Raw genomic sequence first — 17,422 nt, forward strand, 5'->3', positions numbered from 1 at the left:
TTATCTCTTTCCTTTACTTTTATCTTGTCCTTCTGTAACTTAATTGAACACAGTTCACTTAAAAAATATATGATTTAAAGCTGCATATCACACCCGGTGCTCACCATATCACATGCCCTCCTTAATGCCCACCACCTGATAAATCACTGAACACTACATCTGAAACTAATGATGTATACTCTATGTTGGCAAATTGAATTTAAGTAAAAAAAAAAAAAAAAAAAAAAAAAGATTTAAAGCTACAAAATTTCCCTTGAAGCACTACTTTCTCTTTTTAAATCAAAGTATGGTGACATATTAGTTTCAGATGTACAAACAGTAATTCAATAATTCCATGTATTATGCAATGCTCACCTTAAGTATGGTCACTGTCACCAAAGTTTTAATATCGACTATATTCTCTATGCTATACTTTTGATCCCTGTAACTTATTTCACAACTATAAGTTTGTACCTCTTAATTCCCCTCATCTATTTTGTCTGATGCCCACCCCTCTCCTCTCTAGCAATCACCAGTTTATTCTCTGTATTTGAGTGTTTCTATCCATTTGTTTTTCAGAAAATGTGTTACAGTGTAGTTTTATTTGTATTTTAACCTTTCCATGTCCTTATGCTTTAGGTATAAATATATTATTCCATATCACACTACTCATTTCTCTACTTGGTCTTTTTTCCTTTGGTCCTTCACAATTAATTGGTATCTCTCTCTTCCATCTAACATGACTGGAACTTTATCCACACAATCTATGGTCTCCTCCCATTGCCATTGTGTTGACATTGTAAAGAATTTTAATTCTAGGTTGTTATATACTTTATTACCCCTTATCTTTTATTCTTTTAAAGTCATCAACAAACTCCTTAAGTATCTCTTTTTCCCCAAATCTCTTGTAGCCTCTTTTGGATTTGTTTCTATTCACACTTAGGTACTTTCTCCAAAAGTGTTTTTAATTTGCATCTTTGTATGGAAAATTTTCTGAAGTTTTGAAGGTCTGAGAACATGTTTATTATGCCCTCACATATGAATAACTAGTTATCAGGACATAAAATTCTAGTTTCAAAGTTCTTTTCATGTTCAATTTCAGATTCCTCAGTTTGGCATGGTAGTGATGGTTTCTACCACCCCATACCATTCTCAAATATCCTTTTATCTGTAGACTCCTACCCATCCTGGTGATTGAATCTTCTACAGGTAAGGTTGACCAAATCTTTGAGGATAGGATTGAAAACAATGCCATCTTCAGAAAACTAGGTCTCTCATAAAATGCTGCTATAAAAAATAAATTTGTTCAACTTCTGTAGAGGGCAATCTGGCAAAGCAGATCAAATATTTTAAAATACACATATAGCTTGACCCAACAATTTTACTTCTAGGCAAGTCTATGTGAAGGAAACAACCCAACAATGTGCAAAGAAGTATGCATAAGGAAATTCATCACAGCACTATGATATGAAAAAAAAAATTTAAGCTCATTTCAAAACAAAGTATATTAACATCCTACAGTCAAAACCATGTAGTGATTAAAGACATGTAGAAAAAATATTTAAGTTAAAGAAGAAAGTCTTTTTGTTTCAGAAATATGCATATGTAGGTAGAAAATATTGAAAGCTGGAAGACTCTTCTTCAGAAATACTAACAGTAGCATTCTCTAGATGGAGAGGGTAGGTGCTGATTTCTTCTTTTTGCCTTCTTTAAATAAAATCCTTCTTTGAAGCCCAATCTACAAAACAGATAGAAATAAACCCATTCTTGTGGGGGGACAGAGCTAATTCTGTCCACTTAGCCTTCTTCCTCGCCACTCATAGGCTGCTATGCAGTTTGAAAGCTAGAATTCAATGCATTCAGCTTACCCTACATGCCATGTCAGAGCTAGAAGAGAAAGCAAAAACATATTCAATCTAACATTGATGTATTTCTTTATTTATTTAGCGCTTTTTTTTGCAACTATAAATTACAATCACTAGTACACCTGTAATTCTTTATAGTATGTTCAACTAAAGAGTAAGCAGACACAGCATAGGTCAATTTAAAAGAAATCACAGTACTTCTTAGTGTAATCTGTAAAAGAGGGAAAAAGTCTTGGGCCCACTCCTTGGAAATAAATATCAAGTAACCATAAAAATATGCAGCCATTTTCCAGGTGTTCAGGGAGGTTCATGCATGGTCCCAGGCAGAGCATCAGAGTTCCTCTTTGAAATATCCCAGCTTTGCCAATGACATCTCTTTTCTCAACTGCATAACTTCCCAAAACATCTGATCAACTATACAAATAGAAAAGGAGACATGTAAATTATAAAATAACATCTTAATTACCTCTTAGCTGTTTCACTGAAAATTTAACATTAGTTGAAATGCTAACAGGGCATTTCCTAATGACATACCTAATGCCTTGCCATATTACTACTAATTCATACAAATTTTTTCACAAATTTGTGAGCATCCCAGTTTTATCAATAAATGAGCAATTTTCACCAGTTTTGCTACAACTATTTGTTAGATGTGTCAATGACCACTTTAGTCTGACAGACGGTAGATGTTTCAGTGCCCTGAACAAATGGAAATCATGTTGCCACTATAAGGAATTATACCCAGTCCTCAATTATTCTAATGTAGAGATGTTCTTACTTTAGTCTGCGACATCTTGGCCATTCCACTGTTTATTAACACCAACACAGAGTAAAACAGGAAAAAGAGGAAAACAAAAGGCAGTCCAGAGAACTCAGTAACATTCTTTTTGAGAAATAACAGAGAAAGGTTTTGTATATGGCTCAAATTACAAATAAAAATAAATGTAGAGACTAACTGTAGATTTCAATTCTCCCTACTTTGTCAAGCCCTCTCTGTAAATGAGAAAAAAAGTTGGCTTTATATTTCAGACAAAAAGTCTTCCTCTGACATACCATCAGATTAGAGATTGATTTAGATCAGTGGTTTTCAAGAAGTGGAGATTTTGTCCTCAAGGGTACCTCTGACAAAATGTCTGTATACATTTTTCATTACTGGCATCTAGAGAGTAAAGCTCAGCAATGATGGGAAACATTCTACAATGTACAAGATAGCCCCCACCTCCACAACAAAGACTTATTCACCTCAAAATGTTAGTAGTACCAAGCTTGAGAAACTCTGCATTAGATTTAGCTGCCCTAAATCCTGTCTGACACAAGGCACAGATAACACATGTATTTTAAAATTAGTAATATTTAATTTAAATGCTACAAATCTACACATTATATATGTACCAAGTACCGTGACCTGGAAGAGTGAGAGAAACCAGAGAAGAGGCCACTTTTATCACCATTATACCCCCACTACTACTCATGGCAATTTCTCCCTATTTTCACAAAGGAAATTACCTTTTATCTTCCCTACAAAACTTACTTTAACAAGGAGAAAAAACACACTTGACGATTTAACTTAACATAAATCATCTGTTCTGTGGCTTAAATCCTATTAACCACCAACAGGTATTAAAAAATATTTCAATTTTATTAAAGTCATAGAAAGTATTGCACACTTTAAACACTACTTTATGCTACTCAGCCTTTTGAAATTCAACATGAATGAGAGGTTTCACCCTCATTCTTTTAGGCATTAAAATCTAATTATATGGGATTCTAAATAAATATGATTCTTCTCATACGAAAGCTTTGAAATGCTAAATTAAGTTTTTATTAGCATGACTAACCTTTCCACAGAATTAAGATTCACTGGTTTACATGACTGAAAGACAGCAGGCTTCTTCTAGTTTTTAAATATAAAAATATATTCAGTCTCTAAAAAAATATGAATAGGAAATTTTCTACAACTTGAATTCAAACACAAAATGGTTACGGACTTATCCCTAGCTTAGTATCTGCTATTTGTTTTAAAACAATCACATGTACTCAAGAAACACTGCTTTGGGGGCACCTGGGTGGCTCAGTCATTAGGTGTCTGCCTTGGGCTCGGGTCATGATCCCGGGGTCCTGGGATTGAGTCCCGCATTAGGCTCCCTGCTCAGCAGGAAGGCAGGAGGCCTGCTTCTCCTTCTCCAACTTCCCCTGCTTATATTCCCTCTCTCGCTGTCTCTCTCTGTCAAATAAATAAATAAAATCTTTAAAAAAAAAAAAAAAAAGAAAGAAAAGAAACACTGCTTTGGAGTTGCTGGGCCTTATGCATTTTCATGCCTGGCATTTAAGCCACATGGCTACAGAATCATCAGTAATCATGAAAGACTGAATTAAAAATATTAAAACACTTGCATGAGGCTGGCTCTCTTGGATATATCATCTATATGTTTCGGCTGATTCAGCATATAGTAACCTTTATTCCATTCAGAACTATCTTCATGACTGCTTTGTTAATTCACATGTGAAAGTACAAAATACAGAAAAAACTGTCATTAGATTCCCATGGTTTTCACCAATTAAAATAAATCTGACCATGTCTAGAGCTTACTTACTTTTATTTCTTAGGCATAATTTCAATAAGCTTTTTACTCCCCTCACATTTGCCATCTGGTTTAGATGGTTTATTTAGAGTTATAATAGATTCTGCTTAAAACTCTTATCAGAGTAAAATTGGGCAGTTCTAAGAGTTAAATATGTTTTAAAAGACATTAGTTCCCAAATTCTCCACCCATTTTATTAGAACTATGAGAGATTCAATATGAATGTACCAATAATAAAGTTTATTTGAGCATTACTATTATGTCCTATACTTTTTACTGAAGGTTTATTTATGTAAATATTTTATAACCAATTAAGAACACTCACCATCCTGCTGTTTCACAAGCCCCTGCTGAATATATCGAATGTATGTAAAAAAGTTACATACAGAGGTGATCTAGGTCAAAAGGAAAAAAAAGTCATAAACAGTCAAACATCTCATATCAAAGTGGGCTTAATTAAAATTCATGGTTCAGTTACTTACCCTGTATCTGCAAAAAGGAGAAATATAGTAATAGTTGCTTGAGTCCCCTAATTTAATTCTGTGTTTACAGGACTTACTCTGGCCAGTTAGAGCACATTTTCTGTAAAACAATGACAAAATTTTAGTTTTTTAAAGTTGAAAGCATTTTGCTCCTATCTTCCATAGAAGTTTCATGTTCACTAAGACAACAAACATCTGAGACCCAGTCTGCAGCCGGCACTATTCTGGATGCACACAGGCCTCAGAAATACAAAGGAGTAAGCCACCTCCCAAAAGTACTGACTCTCAATAGTTACCTAAGGGTGCACTATCCTCAGAAATACCATCCTTTCTATTTGCACACACTACAGACTCTCAGATTTCGTATGATGGCTTTCTGGCTGGAATGAGGCTGTTAAGACTCTAGAGGGCAGAGACTTTATTCAACTTTAAATGCCAGGCACCAAGCAGGTGCTAGTACACACCAGACATTCAATGACTGTTGGTTAAGTGATAGCCACCTGTCACTCTACTGCTCAATACAGTGATGCTGGTTTGTCTATCAGGGCAGACTTTGAAGCAGCCCAGGTGTTACCCTCTTAAGCTAGGACCATGGCTGATCACAACTACCACTCCCTACCAAGGCAAAATAAGTAGAGCTGTAACTAAAATAAAGTGGCAGACAGCATTTTAAATAACATTATAGGGGCACCTGGGTGCCTCAGTCGGTTAAGCATCTGCCTTTGCTCAAGTCATGATCCCAGGGTCCTGGGATCGAGCCCCACATCGGCCTCCTTGCTCAGTGTGGAGTCTGCTTCTCCTTCTCCCTCTGCCTGCTGCTCCCCCTGCTTGTGCTCTATGTCAAATAAATAAAATCTTTTAAAAATAAATAACATTATAAATTATATGATAAAGAAAAATGTTACATGAACATTAAATTTCAGCTATACTTAAATATGATACAAATGTGCCTCCATATTAAGACAACAAATGGAGGGGCGCCTGGGTGGCTCAGTGGGTTAAAGCCTCTGCCTTTGGGTCAGGTCATGATCTCAGGGTCCTGGGATCGAGCCCCGTATCAGGCTCTCTGCTCAGCAGGGAGCCTGCTTCCCTTCCTCTCTCTCTCTCTCTCTCTCTCTCTGCCTGCCTCTCTGCCTACTTGTGATCTCTATTGATAAATAAAATTTTTTAAAAAATGGAGAATGTGTATTTAAAATAGGATCATTTGGGGGGCACCTGGGTGTCTTGGTTAATTGTCTGACTTGGTTTCAGCTCAGGTCATGATCCCAGGGTTGTGAGATAGTGCCCCATGTTGGGCTCCATGCTCAGTGTACAGTCTCCTTGAGATTCTCTCCTCCTCTTTCTCCCTCCCCCTGCTCACATGCTCTCTCATTCTGTTTTTAAAATAAATAAAATATTAAGAAAAGAAACTTTATAAATAGGATAATTTTGGAGGTGGCCATTCTGACCACAAAAGAATTATCATATTTTCCAAGAAAGTTTGCCTCATTGTTCCTTTCTTAGAAAATTCCTTTAATGAGGGGCGCCTGGGTGGCTCAGTGGGTTAAAGCCTCTGCCTTCGGCTCAGGTCATGATCCCAGGGTCCTGAGATCGAGCCCCGCATCGGGCTCTCTGCTCACTGGAGAGCCTGCTTTCTCCTCTCTCTCTGCCTGCCTCTCTGCACTTGTGATCTCTCTCTGTCAAATAAATGAAATCTTTAAAAAAAAAAAAAAAAAGAAAATTCCTTTAATGAGCTGTAACAATATTCTTAAAACACTAACTACTAGCTTAGGAAGGAGAGAAGATCAAGATATTTTAAAACTGCACAAGTGTTGAAGACTTTGGAACTTCCAAAAGTATAATTTACACAAGAAGAAAAGTAAGCATTTAACTGATAGAAGTCAACATATACACTACTCTTCTGGAAACATATACGTATTAGTCTAGTATTTTGTCTAATTTTAAAAGGGCTTTGCTAAAGTGGTTTTAAGCATCAACTTCTGAAATAATGAAAGTATTTCTTACCTCATTTCTAAAGCCATCTCTGAACTGTGACACCCAACACACTTTTATATGAGCTAAGGTTCAAGTCAAGTCTTCTGATGTCCAAGGCCAGCATTCTGTTAACATGCTCCACTTCCTCAATACCTCTTAGCAGCTCTAGTCTCCAGATTTTAAACCCTTACCTTGATTTTCAGTTGGGGATGTCAATATGTCTAAACCTAGACCTGCTGTCTTCTTCCCCAAACCAGAGCCCCTCCCACTAACTTCCAAAATATCACACCATTCTTCTAGTCGACCATCTTTAACTCCTTTCCTTTCACTATTCCCACCTGAATCTTTTCCTCTCTAAAGTTCTCTTCAGATTTGTCACATCCTTCCCCCCACACATTCACTGTCTTCTGAACACAAAGTTTCTTGTTTCCAGGCCTTCAGTCATATGAACTCTTCTTTACTCAAATTCCACTCCTGCTTCAAAAACCTAGATCAAATCTCCCTCCCTGAGTACACCCCTGATACCCACCCATGGGACAGGTCTTGGCTTCCTCAAAGTTACTATAGCGTGAGCCATTTATGTCATGATTTTCTTCACCACCTAGTCCATGAGAGCCTTGGCCAAAGCCGAATTTCACATTTCAGGGAAGAGTATCTTCCAGAAGCTTCTCAACACAACATGCACTCCAAACACTGTGGCATCTAACCCCATTCCTACAAGCACAATATCCCTAAACTATGTTATCTGTTCCCTAAGCCCAATCTATGTTATTTTACTAAACTACTACATAAATCAACCTTAACTAGTATCTTCATTTGTCATCATTTGTTATTTGCACAAGTACAGTATGTGTTACATATGATGCAAGTAGAAATTTAAAATTCTATAATAAAAACTGGTATCTATCATACTTAATATAAGGTATATACATAGACCTTAAAAGCACAAAAACTGTTATCACTGTAGATCAGGATAAAAATACTCAGACGCCTGTGGAAAGAGGAAAGTTTGGGAATATAAATCCCTTCCCCACGATTCAGAGGCCGTTGTGCTATAGTCACAACATGCAGGGAGTGTGGTGGAGGTTTGGCTCACAGAGCAAACACATGACCAGGTACTCCCCATAGACAGCTACCTGAACACGAACACTGTGCAATCAGGAAGAACCATGTGACTTCTCCCACAGGCTTTCACAAAGACCTATTAGCTCATTTCAAGCGGCCCTTTTCTCTTCTACCTTCTCAGTGACCCAGACAGGAGTCAGTTACTGCTTTCCAGCAGCTCTGTCAGATTTCCGGTCCCCTATACAGATCTAGTTCTTTACCACAAATTAAACAGCTTCCTCCAAATCTTTCCAAGTCACTTCGCAAACAGCTTTGCCAGAGGTCCTAGGAACCACTGGTTTCAGTCTTTCCTCGTCCTGGAACTGGAGAGTGAAAACCTGCTCTGCTATGAAATGTGGGAGTCTTACCTCTGAAGGTTGGTAATTGCCAAGTATCTCTCATGTATGGAAGACAGAACTGGTTATTTGCCAAAGTGAGAATCCTTTATATGATAGTATGAAAGGGGAGGGTTACAGAAGTCTTTTTGGCATCTTTTTGGCATGCTTGATAAGACCTGGTCTAATTCACTATCTTCCCAAACTATTCTTAATGGCAACCCTCAGGAAGAAATACATTTACACCAAAACCTTGTATATGTATAACAAACAAAAACTCTGCTTATGACCCACTAAGCTGATTTTATGATCAACTAATTAGTCACAACATATGGTCTAAAAAATGTTTCTAATACCTGGTCTAAAATACATATTTTTGTAATTAAAAGGGCTCTCCTTTGATGCTAAATTTGAAATGCCATATCTCATACTGAGGATTTGTCTTTAGGCTGCACAAACTAAATACAAAACTAACAAGAAATTTAATCACATTTAAAACTAGAAAAACTAAATTTATTACAACATATAAAAATTTAAAAACTCAGTGTCTTCCACAAGACATGGTTCTGAAAACGTACTTTGGTCCTCCACATTCGACTGCAGAAGCTTTCACAAATCGAACAGGTTGCAATCCCACCGGTTCAATGCTTAGAGTATTGTTTTCCACAGCCTCCAAAACAGCTGAAGCCAACTTCAAAAAAAAACAAAAAGTATCAGATGCTATGCCAGCATTAAAATGTTAAAATTGTATTCCACAGTAAACTGAATTTTTAAAAATTATTCTTTCCTCAAGCTCCACTGGTTTGGTCTTAGGCCAAAAGAAAAGAATGAAACGACATAGTCTTGGTTTGAATTCTTTTATAACTCAAATATTATGAAAGGCAATGCAGTTATAGCTAACTAACTTTTCCTGTTATCTAGAAGAGAATTGAGAGCATTAATTCCAATCTATCCATCTCTTAACCACAATTAACATCCACTAATAATGCCACTTCAAAATGAATACCCTAATGTTTGCTAACATTAGCAAATGTTAGGTAATGAATACCCTAAATTTTGCTAAATTTATACATATTTTTAAACTATCAGTCATTCATAATCTAGCAATACATACAATTACAGCTATATATTTGCTGAATTTGTATTTATGTGCACCAGAGTGACCTACAAAAGAACTAGCAGGATTATCAAATATTGAATGCCCGGATGGAGATGGTAACAACTCATCAACAGTAGATGAAACCAGCAAACTTCTTTAGTCTGGCAAGACTAGTAATCCGGAACGGACTACCCAAAAACAGATACAGTCACAACGAATAACATGTACGTATCAAAAGTGTTTTACTATTCATTTTAACTTCTCCTTACAAGTAATGTTAAAATTAAATCCTCTAAAGACTTAAGACTCTTAGGACTACATTTCTTAAACAGTGACTGACAGGATATTTATAGACAATCCTTCCACATGTAAGAACAAATTAAAATTATGACCTTACATTTGTATAGTACCTCATATTTTTTTCAAAGTTTTTGTGTGTACTTTTTCACTTCGTTTCAACCTCTTAACAACCTTGACACACAGGCAAGAAAGGCATTTTTCTTCCATTTTAAAGATGAAGAAACTAAATGTGATTTTTTTGTCATGTACAGATAAATCACACGAACACCTCGGAGTGTACAGAACTTCCTATCCACTGAACCTTGGACTGAGAATCAAGAACTAAGCCCGGCCCCCGCGCACATTTACTGCTTTACTCTGGTAAAACACATACGTCACTGTGAATGAGCCTCCACTCATGTAAGCAAAGATGCTCTGTAACTGAATGCTAAGAAATGATCATGATCTTTGTTTGGAATGCAGAAAAGGATAAAACATGACATGTTATTATAACTTAGTCACATAAAAGAAAATTTTTTACATGATTTAACAAAAGGTACAGGAACTACTCTAATGCATTCCTATTAAAATAAAAAAAAATTACCTCACTTTTTGAGAACGTTAAACATGGAAAGATATCTTCCTGATAAATTTTGTCTAAGAAAGGACACGATCTATCCATTGTGGGATCATCCTTCCAAGATCTGAATTCATTATACAGAGATAAGTCAGCCTGACAAACAAACCAGAAGAAAACACAAAATAATCTTTTTAAAGGTACAAACATAAAATCACTTTATAAAACCCAAACCTAATATAAACATTACCAAGGAAGAAATCTTATTCATTTAAAATAATGAATTGAACCATTCTTGATGCGTTATAATACATGGTACCAACTTTCTTTTTAAAAAAAACCCAAACCCCAAACGACTGACTGGCTCTTTTCAATGCATCTACAACCGTGTCCAGTGATGCTACCTTGATTCCGCCCCACCCCCAGAAATGCTGGAGCTCCTCTTAAGATACATGTGCACACTGCTCTGAATATAAAACAAGTGATAAGTCTTTTCTGAAAATATTGAAAAAGTCATCTGGAGCCAAGTTAATTAAACAGTGTATGAATAAACGGAGACTAAATTGTGAAACTAGTTTGGGTCAAAAATGACACTAATTGTTCTACTATTACCTGAGGGCATTTTCAAAAGATTTGAAAACGTTTACTCCATAAACAGCAAGACTAAAAGCAGCACATCTGTAATCTCCTAAATGGACTATCTTTAAAACACAACACTTAGGGGTGCCTGGGTGGCTCAGTGGGTTAAAGCCTCTGCCTTCAGCTTGGGTCATGATCCCAGGGTCCTGGGATCGAGTCCCACATCGGGCTCTCTGCTGAGCGGGGAGCCTCCTTCCTCCTCTCTGCCTGCCTCTCTGCCTACTAGTGATCTCTGTCTGTCAAATAAGTAAATAAAGAAAATCTTTAAAAACAACAACAACATAACACTTAGTAAGATATATTTTGGCATTGCAACTGTCTGAATTATCAGCACTAACCCAGGTTGGCACCCATCTTCCTATTCACTCTTCCAGTTATCCCTCCTTCTTCCTCCTCCCTGTAATAAATCTTCCCCAAGTATTCTTCCCTCCAGATGCCCTCTACTCAGATCAATCCTACCTGTCACACACAAGCCACACCTGCCCTCAGCTGCCCAACACAGCAGTGCCCCTCATCCTCCTGCAGTCCTATGCTACTCTCATCCAGAAGAGCTGGGCACACCATAAATGACACACTGATGGCCGCTACGGCCTTCAGGACAGCTTAATGGCACATGAAGGTGATTTATATGACTGTAATAAAAGGCTGAGTATATCCAAGCTTTCCTACACACTTTCTTTTAAAGCATATAATGGTACCTTCAGTGTGAGTTTTTTTCATTCCAATCCATAAATTCTTTGAATCAAAACTAAAGTCAAGAAGATTAAAAAAAAAAAAAAAGCCCAGCATATAAATAATACTTACATTTCCAAATTCATTTTCTTTGTAAAGTTTACCCTTAACAGACATAAGCCCCCAAGCAGGTAAGTGGTACTCCAAGGAAAGATTCTAGTTCAAAGGCAGTCACTTAAACTATTAAGATCTGGTCCTGCGCCAGGAACTATGGCAAGCACCCCACAGACACTCAATCCTCACAACTGGGCAAGACAGACATTATGATCTTCATTTTTTTTAGATAAGAAAACTAGAGCTTAGAGAGGTAAATAACTTGCCCAAGGTTACAGATCAAGTAACCTGTAAAAGTTCAAATTTGTGTCTAAGTGACTCAGTCGCAAAGCCCTGCATAATGCATGCATGTGTGTGTACTTGCACAGACATGTGTTTTAAGTGCTTTCAGAAACTACACTGCAAATACTGTTTCTGACTGCCTGTCACATTTTCTGCAGAAACATGGACATGGTTCACTTTCTTTCCAACTGTTTTACCTTTCTCTAAAGCTTATACAGGTCAACTTTATGTGTTTCCTTTGTCTAATAAAACTTTTTGACAAGTTTTCACAAAACATTAGAATACAAGATATATCTGGAAAACAGAAAGTTATCATTCTGAAGTTGTTTGCTGCTTCCTCACATTTCATGAGACCTCATAAATTAAAAACAGAACTTTAAAATGTCCCATGAGAAAACATTTAAATTTTGTTAGTGTATGTAACAGAAAACAAAGTTTATAATCACACTGAGAAATCACAGCAAAATATGAGTTGTACCAAGCAATTAAAAATGCTAATTAAATTCAAAGAAATTAAATTTATGATTAAAAAAAGTTTCTGAAATATTTAACATGGATTTTAGATTCCATCACATTCAGATTTGGTCACATACTGAACATCTCTCTCACTAGCATCTTTTTTATTAATAAGCAACCAAAATGCAATTCAATTAAAGTACATAATGACCTTGGTTATTCAATTTAATAAAATCCTGGCTTCCATGCAAAAACTTAACCAAATGAGCAGATACAGCTGCTTAAAGATTAATGATGAACCTGAATAAAACAACGTAAAACATAGCTTTTCAGGGAAAAAAGAGGGAGGGGTTGCTCCATGATCAATCCCATTGGAAATGCTTTCTCATTGTATGCAATGATAAAATAAAAAAATATTTTATAATTATACAATTTTTACTCAAAACAGCTCAAAATACTTCCACAGTATCTCAGTTACCTTCACAAAGTATCTTTTAAAATAAGGCTACCATTAGTTCTGTTTTTTTTAATTATCTGAATTAACTCTAAGACTCTCTTATTGATATAGAACTCTACCTCCCCCAGAATTTAAGTAAAAGCAATGTGCTGTTCAAGAAAATCATCTTATTTTCACACATTTCTTATATTCATATTCTGCTAAAGCATCTTACCAACAAATTTTGACTAGCCAGATCATTAAAGCCACCCACTCTCCTTTATACAACACATGACAGTTTGCTCCCTAAATTAAATATCAAGATTAAGAAACTTACCAAGTTTCTAGCAGGTAACTCCAAGGTCAGCCAAGTAGAGAATGGAATTGAAGATTCCCTGAAAGCAGCCAGCTCTAGATAAAGCCTCCCCCATCTTAATACTGCATATTTTGAACTAAAAATTTTGCTGGCAAAAATCATAACTGACAGCTCAGTGGTGAGAATTAATAAGTATCAAGAGAGTCAGAGGGGACAGTCCTTGACGAGTTACCTCTTTGCAGTCTTTTACAATTGGCTGTATCACACTGAGGTCCTGATGACTGCCACTCATAGCACTGCTTGTACTTTTATTTCTTGTATGCCCCCTTTTAAAAGGTGTCTTTCCACCTGGCAGAGGCTCTTGCGTAGGTGATGTTGGAGAACTGGACAAGACAAGTGTCTTCAATGCAGCTACTTCAGCTTGAAGGACATCGATCTTGAAAAGAAATCAACATAGTTCCATACACTATGTCTTATGACAGATGCAGCTAAATGCTAGCTATCTGCTCAAAACGCTTTCCTTTCAAAGAGGACACGTAAATTTAATTTGTATTTGTGGTGGAGTAATAAAAAGAAAGTGAAACCAAGTTGTTTAATGTTTCTATATGGTTTACATTTGGCCATGCTTGCATTTGGCCATGCTTGCATTTCACAACGTGAAATGAAATTTTTAAAATTATCAAAATGTCTAATATTTAATTCATGTGAATTCTCAAAATGTTCAAAATATAAATAGCTTATGAATAGTTGTAGTTCATTCCTAAAATAAATAAAATCTATTAACAGTTTGGTGGCTTTCTTCCAGCTAATGAAGAAAAATAATGACTTTAAAATGTGATTTAAAGGGACGCCTGGGTGGCTCAGTTGGTTAAGCCACTGCCTTCGGCTCAGGTCATGATCCCGGGGTCCTGGGATCAAGTCCCGCATCGGGCTCCTTGCTCAGGGGGGAGCCTGCTTCTCTCACTGACTCTGCCTGCCTCTCTGCCTGCTTGTGTGTACTCTGTCTCTCTCTCTCTCTGGCAAATAAATAAAATATTTTAAATAAATAAATAAAATGTGATTTATGATCCTTTTGATAATACATGTGATTCACAAGACTTAAAATCCTTTGGTTCTAATATAAATGGGCACTCACTATTCACTATTAATTGCATCTGTGTGGTAGCTGTTTTCTACTTATAGTTTCCAAATCTTGTAAAATAAGGCCCTAATTTACAATAGGAACAAAATCTAATAAATGTTTAAGTATCTTTAAAACAGTAATCACTGATTTTATATTTTTTTACTATTAAAGTAGCAAAGACTTACTTTTCCTTGTGCTTCCTTTAGCTGTTTTTCTGCTGTTGCCTGCTTGACATTTGCTTCTCTCACCATCTTATGAGCTTCCTGAAAAAGTTAAAATCTCAAATTTTGGAAACAAAGTATCTAGCCTTTGTTTTCAAAAATCTTTCAGCAAATGTCTATGACTATAGCAAAGACATACTACCAAACTTTAACCTGGTAATAAATATTCAATATCAACTCTTGAAATAGCAAATGTCATCTGGTAGGTAAACTGGTAGGAATTAGGAATACGTACTTTCTTTTAGTACTAATACCACTGACGTAGCCAAGTTGAGTTCAATCACCCTGATTAATGTTTGTGTAAAGACTGCGAATGTGATGAAGGAAAACAGACACCCTACACGTCAAACCCAACTTCTCCGTAGTTAGGTTTCTGTAATTTGGCCACAATATATATATACATATTATTAGTCATAGCAAAGACATATGGAAGGGACAAGTAAAAATATTAACACATTACTAATGTTGCAGTTTATAGGAATGACAGCTGAGAACCCTTAGAGCTTCCAATAAAAAGTCACAAAATGATATTAAGTGACAATTCTATGCAGAGCAATCTAAAAAGGCAAATCAGAGATTAGGTATTAATAAGGTCTTATTTTTTTCAGTACCATAAATATGAAACTCTAGGTACTTAATTCCTTTTTTTCTTATATTTATTCATCAAAATTTACTCACGACATCTCTTTGTGAGGTACTATTCCAGGTGTTGATAGTATACTGGGGGAAAAAACAAGGTCCCTGTCTCTTAAGGAGCTTACATTCAGTTTACATTCTAATAATCAAATAAAATATCCAAGTAAGAATTCTGGGTTTTACTGTAAGGGCAGTAAGAAACCTTATGATCTTTTAAGGAAGAAAGTCACCTATATTAAAAAAAAAAACTACTCTGCTGTATGGAATAGTCCCATTAAAGATTAAGGATGGACTAGAACCATATACAGGATGCTTGAGATAATCCCCTGGGATTTAAGAACATGTATGTTAGAACTTCAACTGACAGTTTATGAGAGGGAAGAGAAGGAAGGAAGGAGGGAGGAAGGAAGGAAGGAAGTTGGTTGGAAGGAAGGAAGGAAATCAGCTTCAAAGACATTTAATATGTTTGACAATGGCACATAGTAATGTTTGTCAACTATTCAGTGGAAGAGTAAACAGTCTCCACATCAGAGTCTGACAGAAGCACTCCCATTTGCTTTTACAGTAGTAATGAATTAAGGCTTCTTTATATACCCATGAACATGACTTTACAGATCACATTAGCTTAAGTAAGAGATGTTTTACTATTAATGTTTTATAATGAGATGAGATTAACTGTGAAAATCTCCCATGCACAATTATGCTGGTTATCTTGTATCAAAGTCCTTAAGAGCTGCCAATTTAATGAAGTAAAAGTGGTTTTATTCTTAAAATAACAAATGTTTCAGATTTGCTGAATTTTTCTGTGATGACAAGTGGCTGTCAACAGATCACTATTTGGCAGATATTTTCAAAATAATAAACATATCTAATCTGACCCCCTTCAGGATAAGTGACATTTTAACTATAAATGCAAAAGCAACTCATGCTAAGGAGAGATTATCTGTTTAAATGTTTGGAAATGGACTTTGCTTTCCTTAATGGAGGACTGTGCAACTTGGACCAAACCTCCCATGGACAATAATTACAGAAGTTGGACATTTTTTTTTTTAAATGTGTCTGACGGTATTGGAGAGCTAACAAAATGGTGAAGAACTAGGGGACCAAGACTCAGGAGAAGATGTAAGCCCAGAGAAGAGAGTTGGAATTTGGGGCGACTTTCCCCCCAGAGGTACGAGGGACACAGTGAAGAGGTGTAAGCTACATGTAACTAAGTCGTGAGAGGAGAGAAGAGAGCACTAGAAGTGAGGCAGAAGCAGTAGCTAAAAAGATAACGCACAGGACTTGGGAAACTGACAAAAGACATCAAATAGCAGATTTCAAAAAAGTGAAAATTGTCTACTACTCTGTAATTCTAAAGGTGAATATGATCCAAGTATCCTCTATACCCGGAGTCCGTAAACTTCTTCTGGGAAGGGTCAGACAGTAGCAGCTCGGGCTCGAGGAGCCAGGCCTTGTCTGCTGCAGGGTGAAAACAGCCACAGACAACAAACAGCGAAGGCGGCCATTTCCATAAACATTCATCAGCACTGAAATCTGAATCCCAGTTTTCACATCACAAAGTCCTCTTGGGTTTTTTTGGCCCTAACAACTTACTTAATGTAAAAACCAATTAGCTCAGAAGGCTGCACAAACATAGACACAGGCTAGTTCTGCCCTGTAGGCTGTAGTCTGCAGACCTCTGATACAAACATTCACGTCTATACGACTTACAGACTTTGAAAACGGAATTTTCTTCCTATCTGGTTAGCAGGGATTCAAACGAAGGTGTTTTTCTTCTTTCTTTCTTTAAAATAATATTTAAACTCAACATCTTTTGATTAATTTGCAAAGACATTTTGTTGGTATGAGAGAAGACAAATTCACTAGAGAATATTCTGGAGAAACCTTCACATAACCAGCAATGGAAATGAAAATTCAGTATAATGGTTTCATACAGGGAAAGATGTACTTTTTCCATTTGGATCCGTATGTTTGTGAGTTATAAGCCACATTACATCTAATTTAAAAAAAGGAATTTAGACCAGAACTTCATCTGAATCATAAATTGTTAAAACAAGATTTTTGAAAACAAGGTGGTAACATAATCAATCATACTCCTCTCACTCAATATACACATACACACAATATATTTTAGTGAGACTAAAATATTTTTGTACTATAATAAAAAACTTATTATTTATTATTGACTTGCTTTTTAAAACTGTTATTTTATAATTATATAACACATTATATTAGTGTATATATGTAA

At 36.2% G+C, this 17,422-nt stretch overlaps 1 protein-coding gene across 3 annotated transcripts in view; it reads right to left on the bottom strand.

Annotated features, from left to right (window-relative positions):
* Positions 1-1,891: 1,891 nt before the first annotated feature.
* The window catches only part of RAB3IP (RAB3A interacting protein), a 44,369-nt gene continuing 28,838 nt past the window's right edge, over positions 1,892-17,422 (bottom strand). For all 3 annotated transcript variants that reach the window (XM_080810540.1, XM_080810539.1, XM_080810541.1), the window contains exons 5-11: positions 14,500-14,577; positions 13,424-13,627; positions 10,304-10,432; positions 8,900-9,012; positions 4,909-5,008; positions 4,752-4,821; positions 1,892-2,258 (exon numbers count right to left, since the gene is read on the bottom strand). In XM_080810540.1, coding sequence (XP_080666666.1) covers positions 2,176-2,258; positions 4,752-4,821; positions 4,909-5,008; positions 8,900-9,012; positions 10,304-10,432; positions 13,424-13,627; positions 14,500-14,577 — 777 coding nt within the window. In that variant the 3' untranslated portion in view covers positions 1,892-2,175. The remainder of the gene's footprint in view (positions 2,259-4,751; positions 4,822-4,908; positions 5,009-8,899; positions 9,013-10,303; positions 10,433-13,423; positions 13,628-14,499; positions 14,578-17,422) is intronic.

Source organism: Martes martes (assembly GCF_963455335.1).
Source record: "Martes martes genome assembly, chromosome: 8".
In the NCBI taxonomy this organism is placed as follows: Eukaryota; Metazoa; Chordata; class Mammalia; order Carnivora; family Mustelidae; genus Martes; species Martes martes.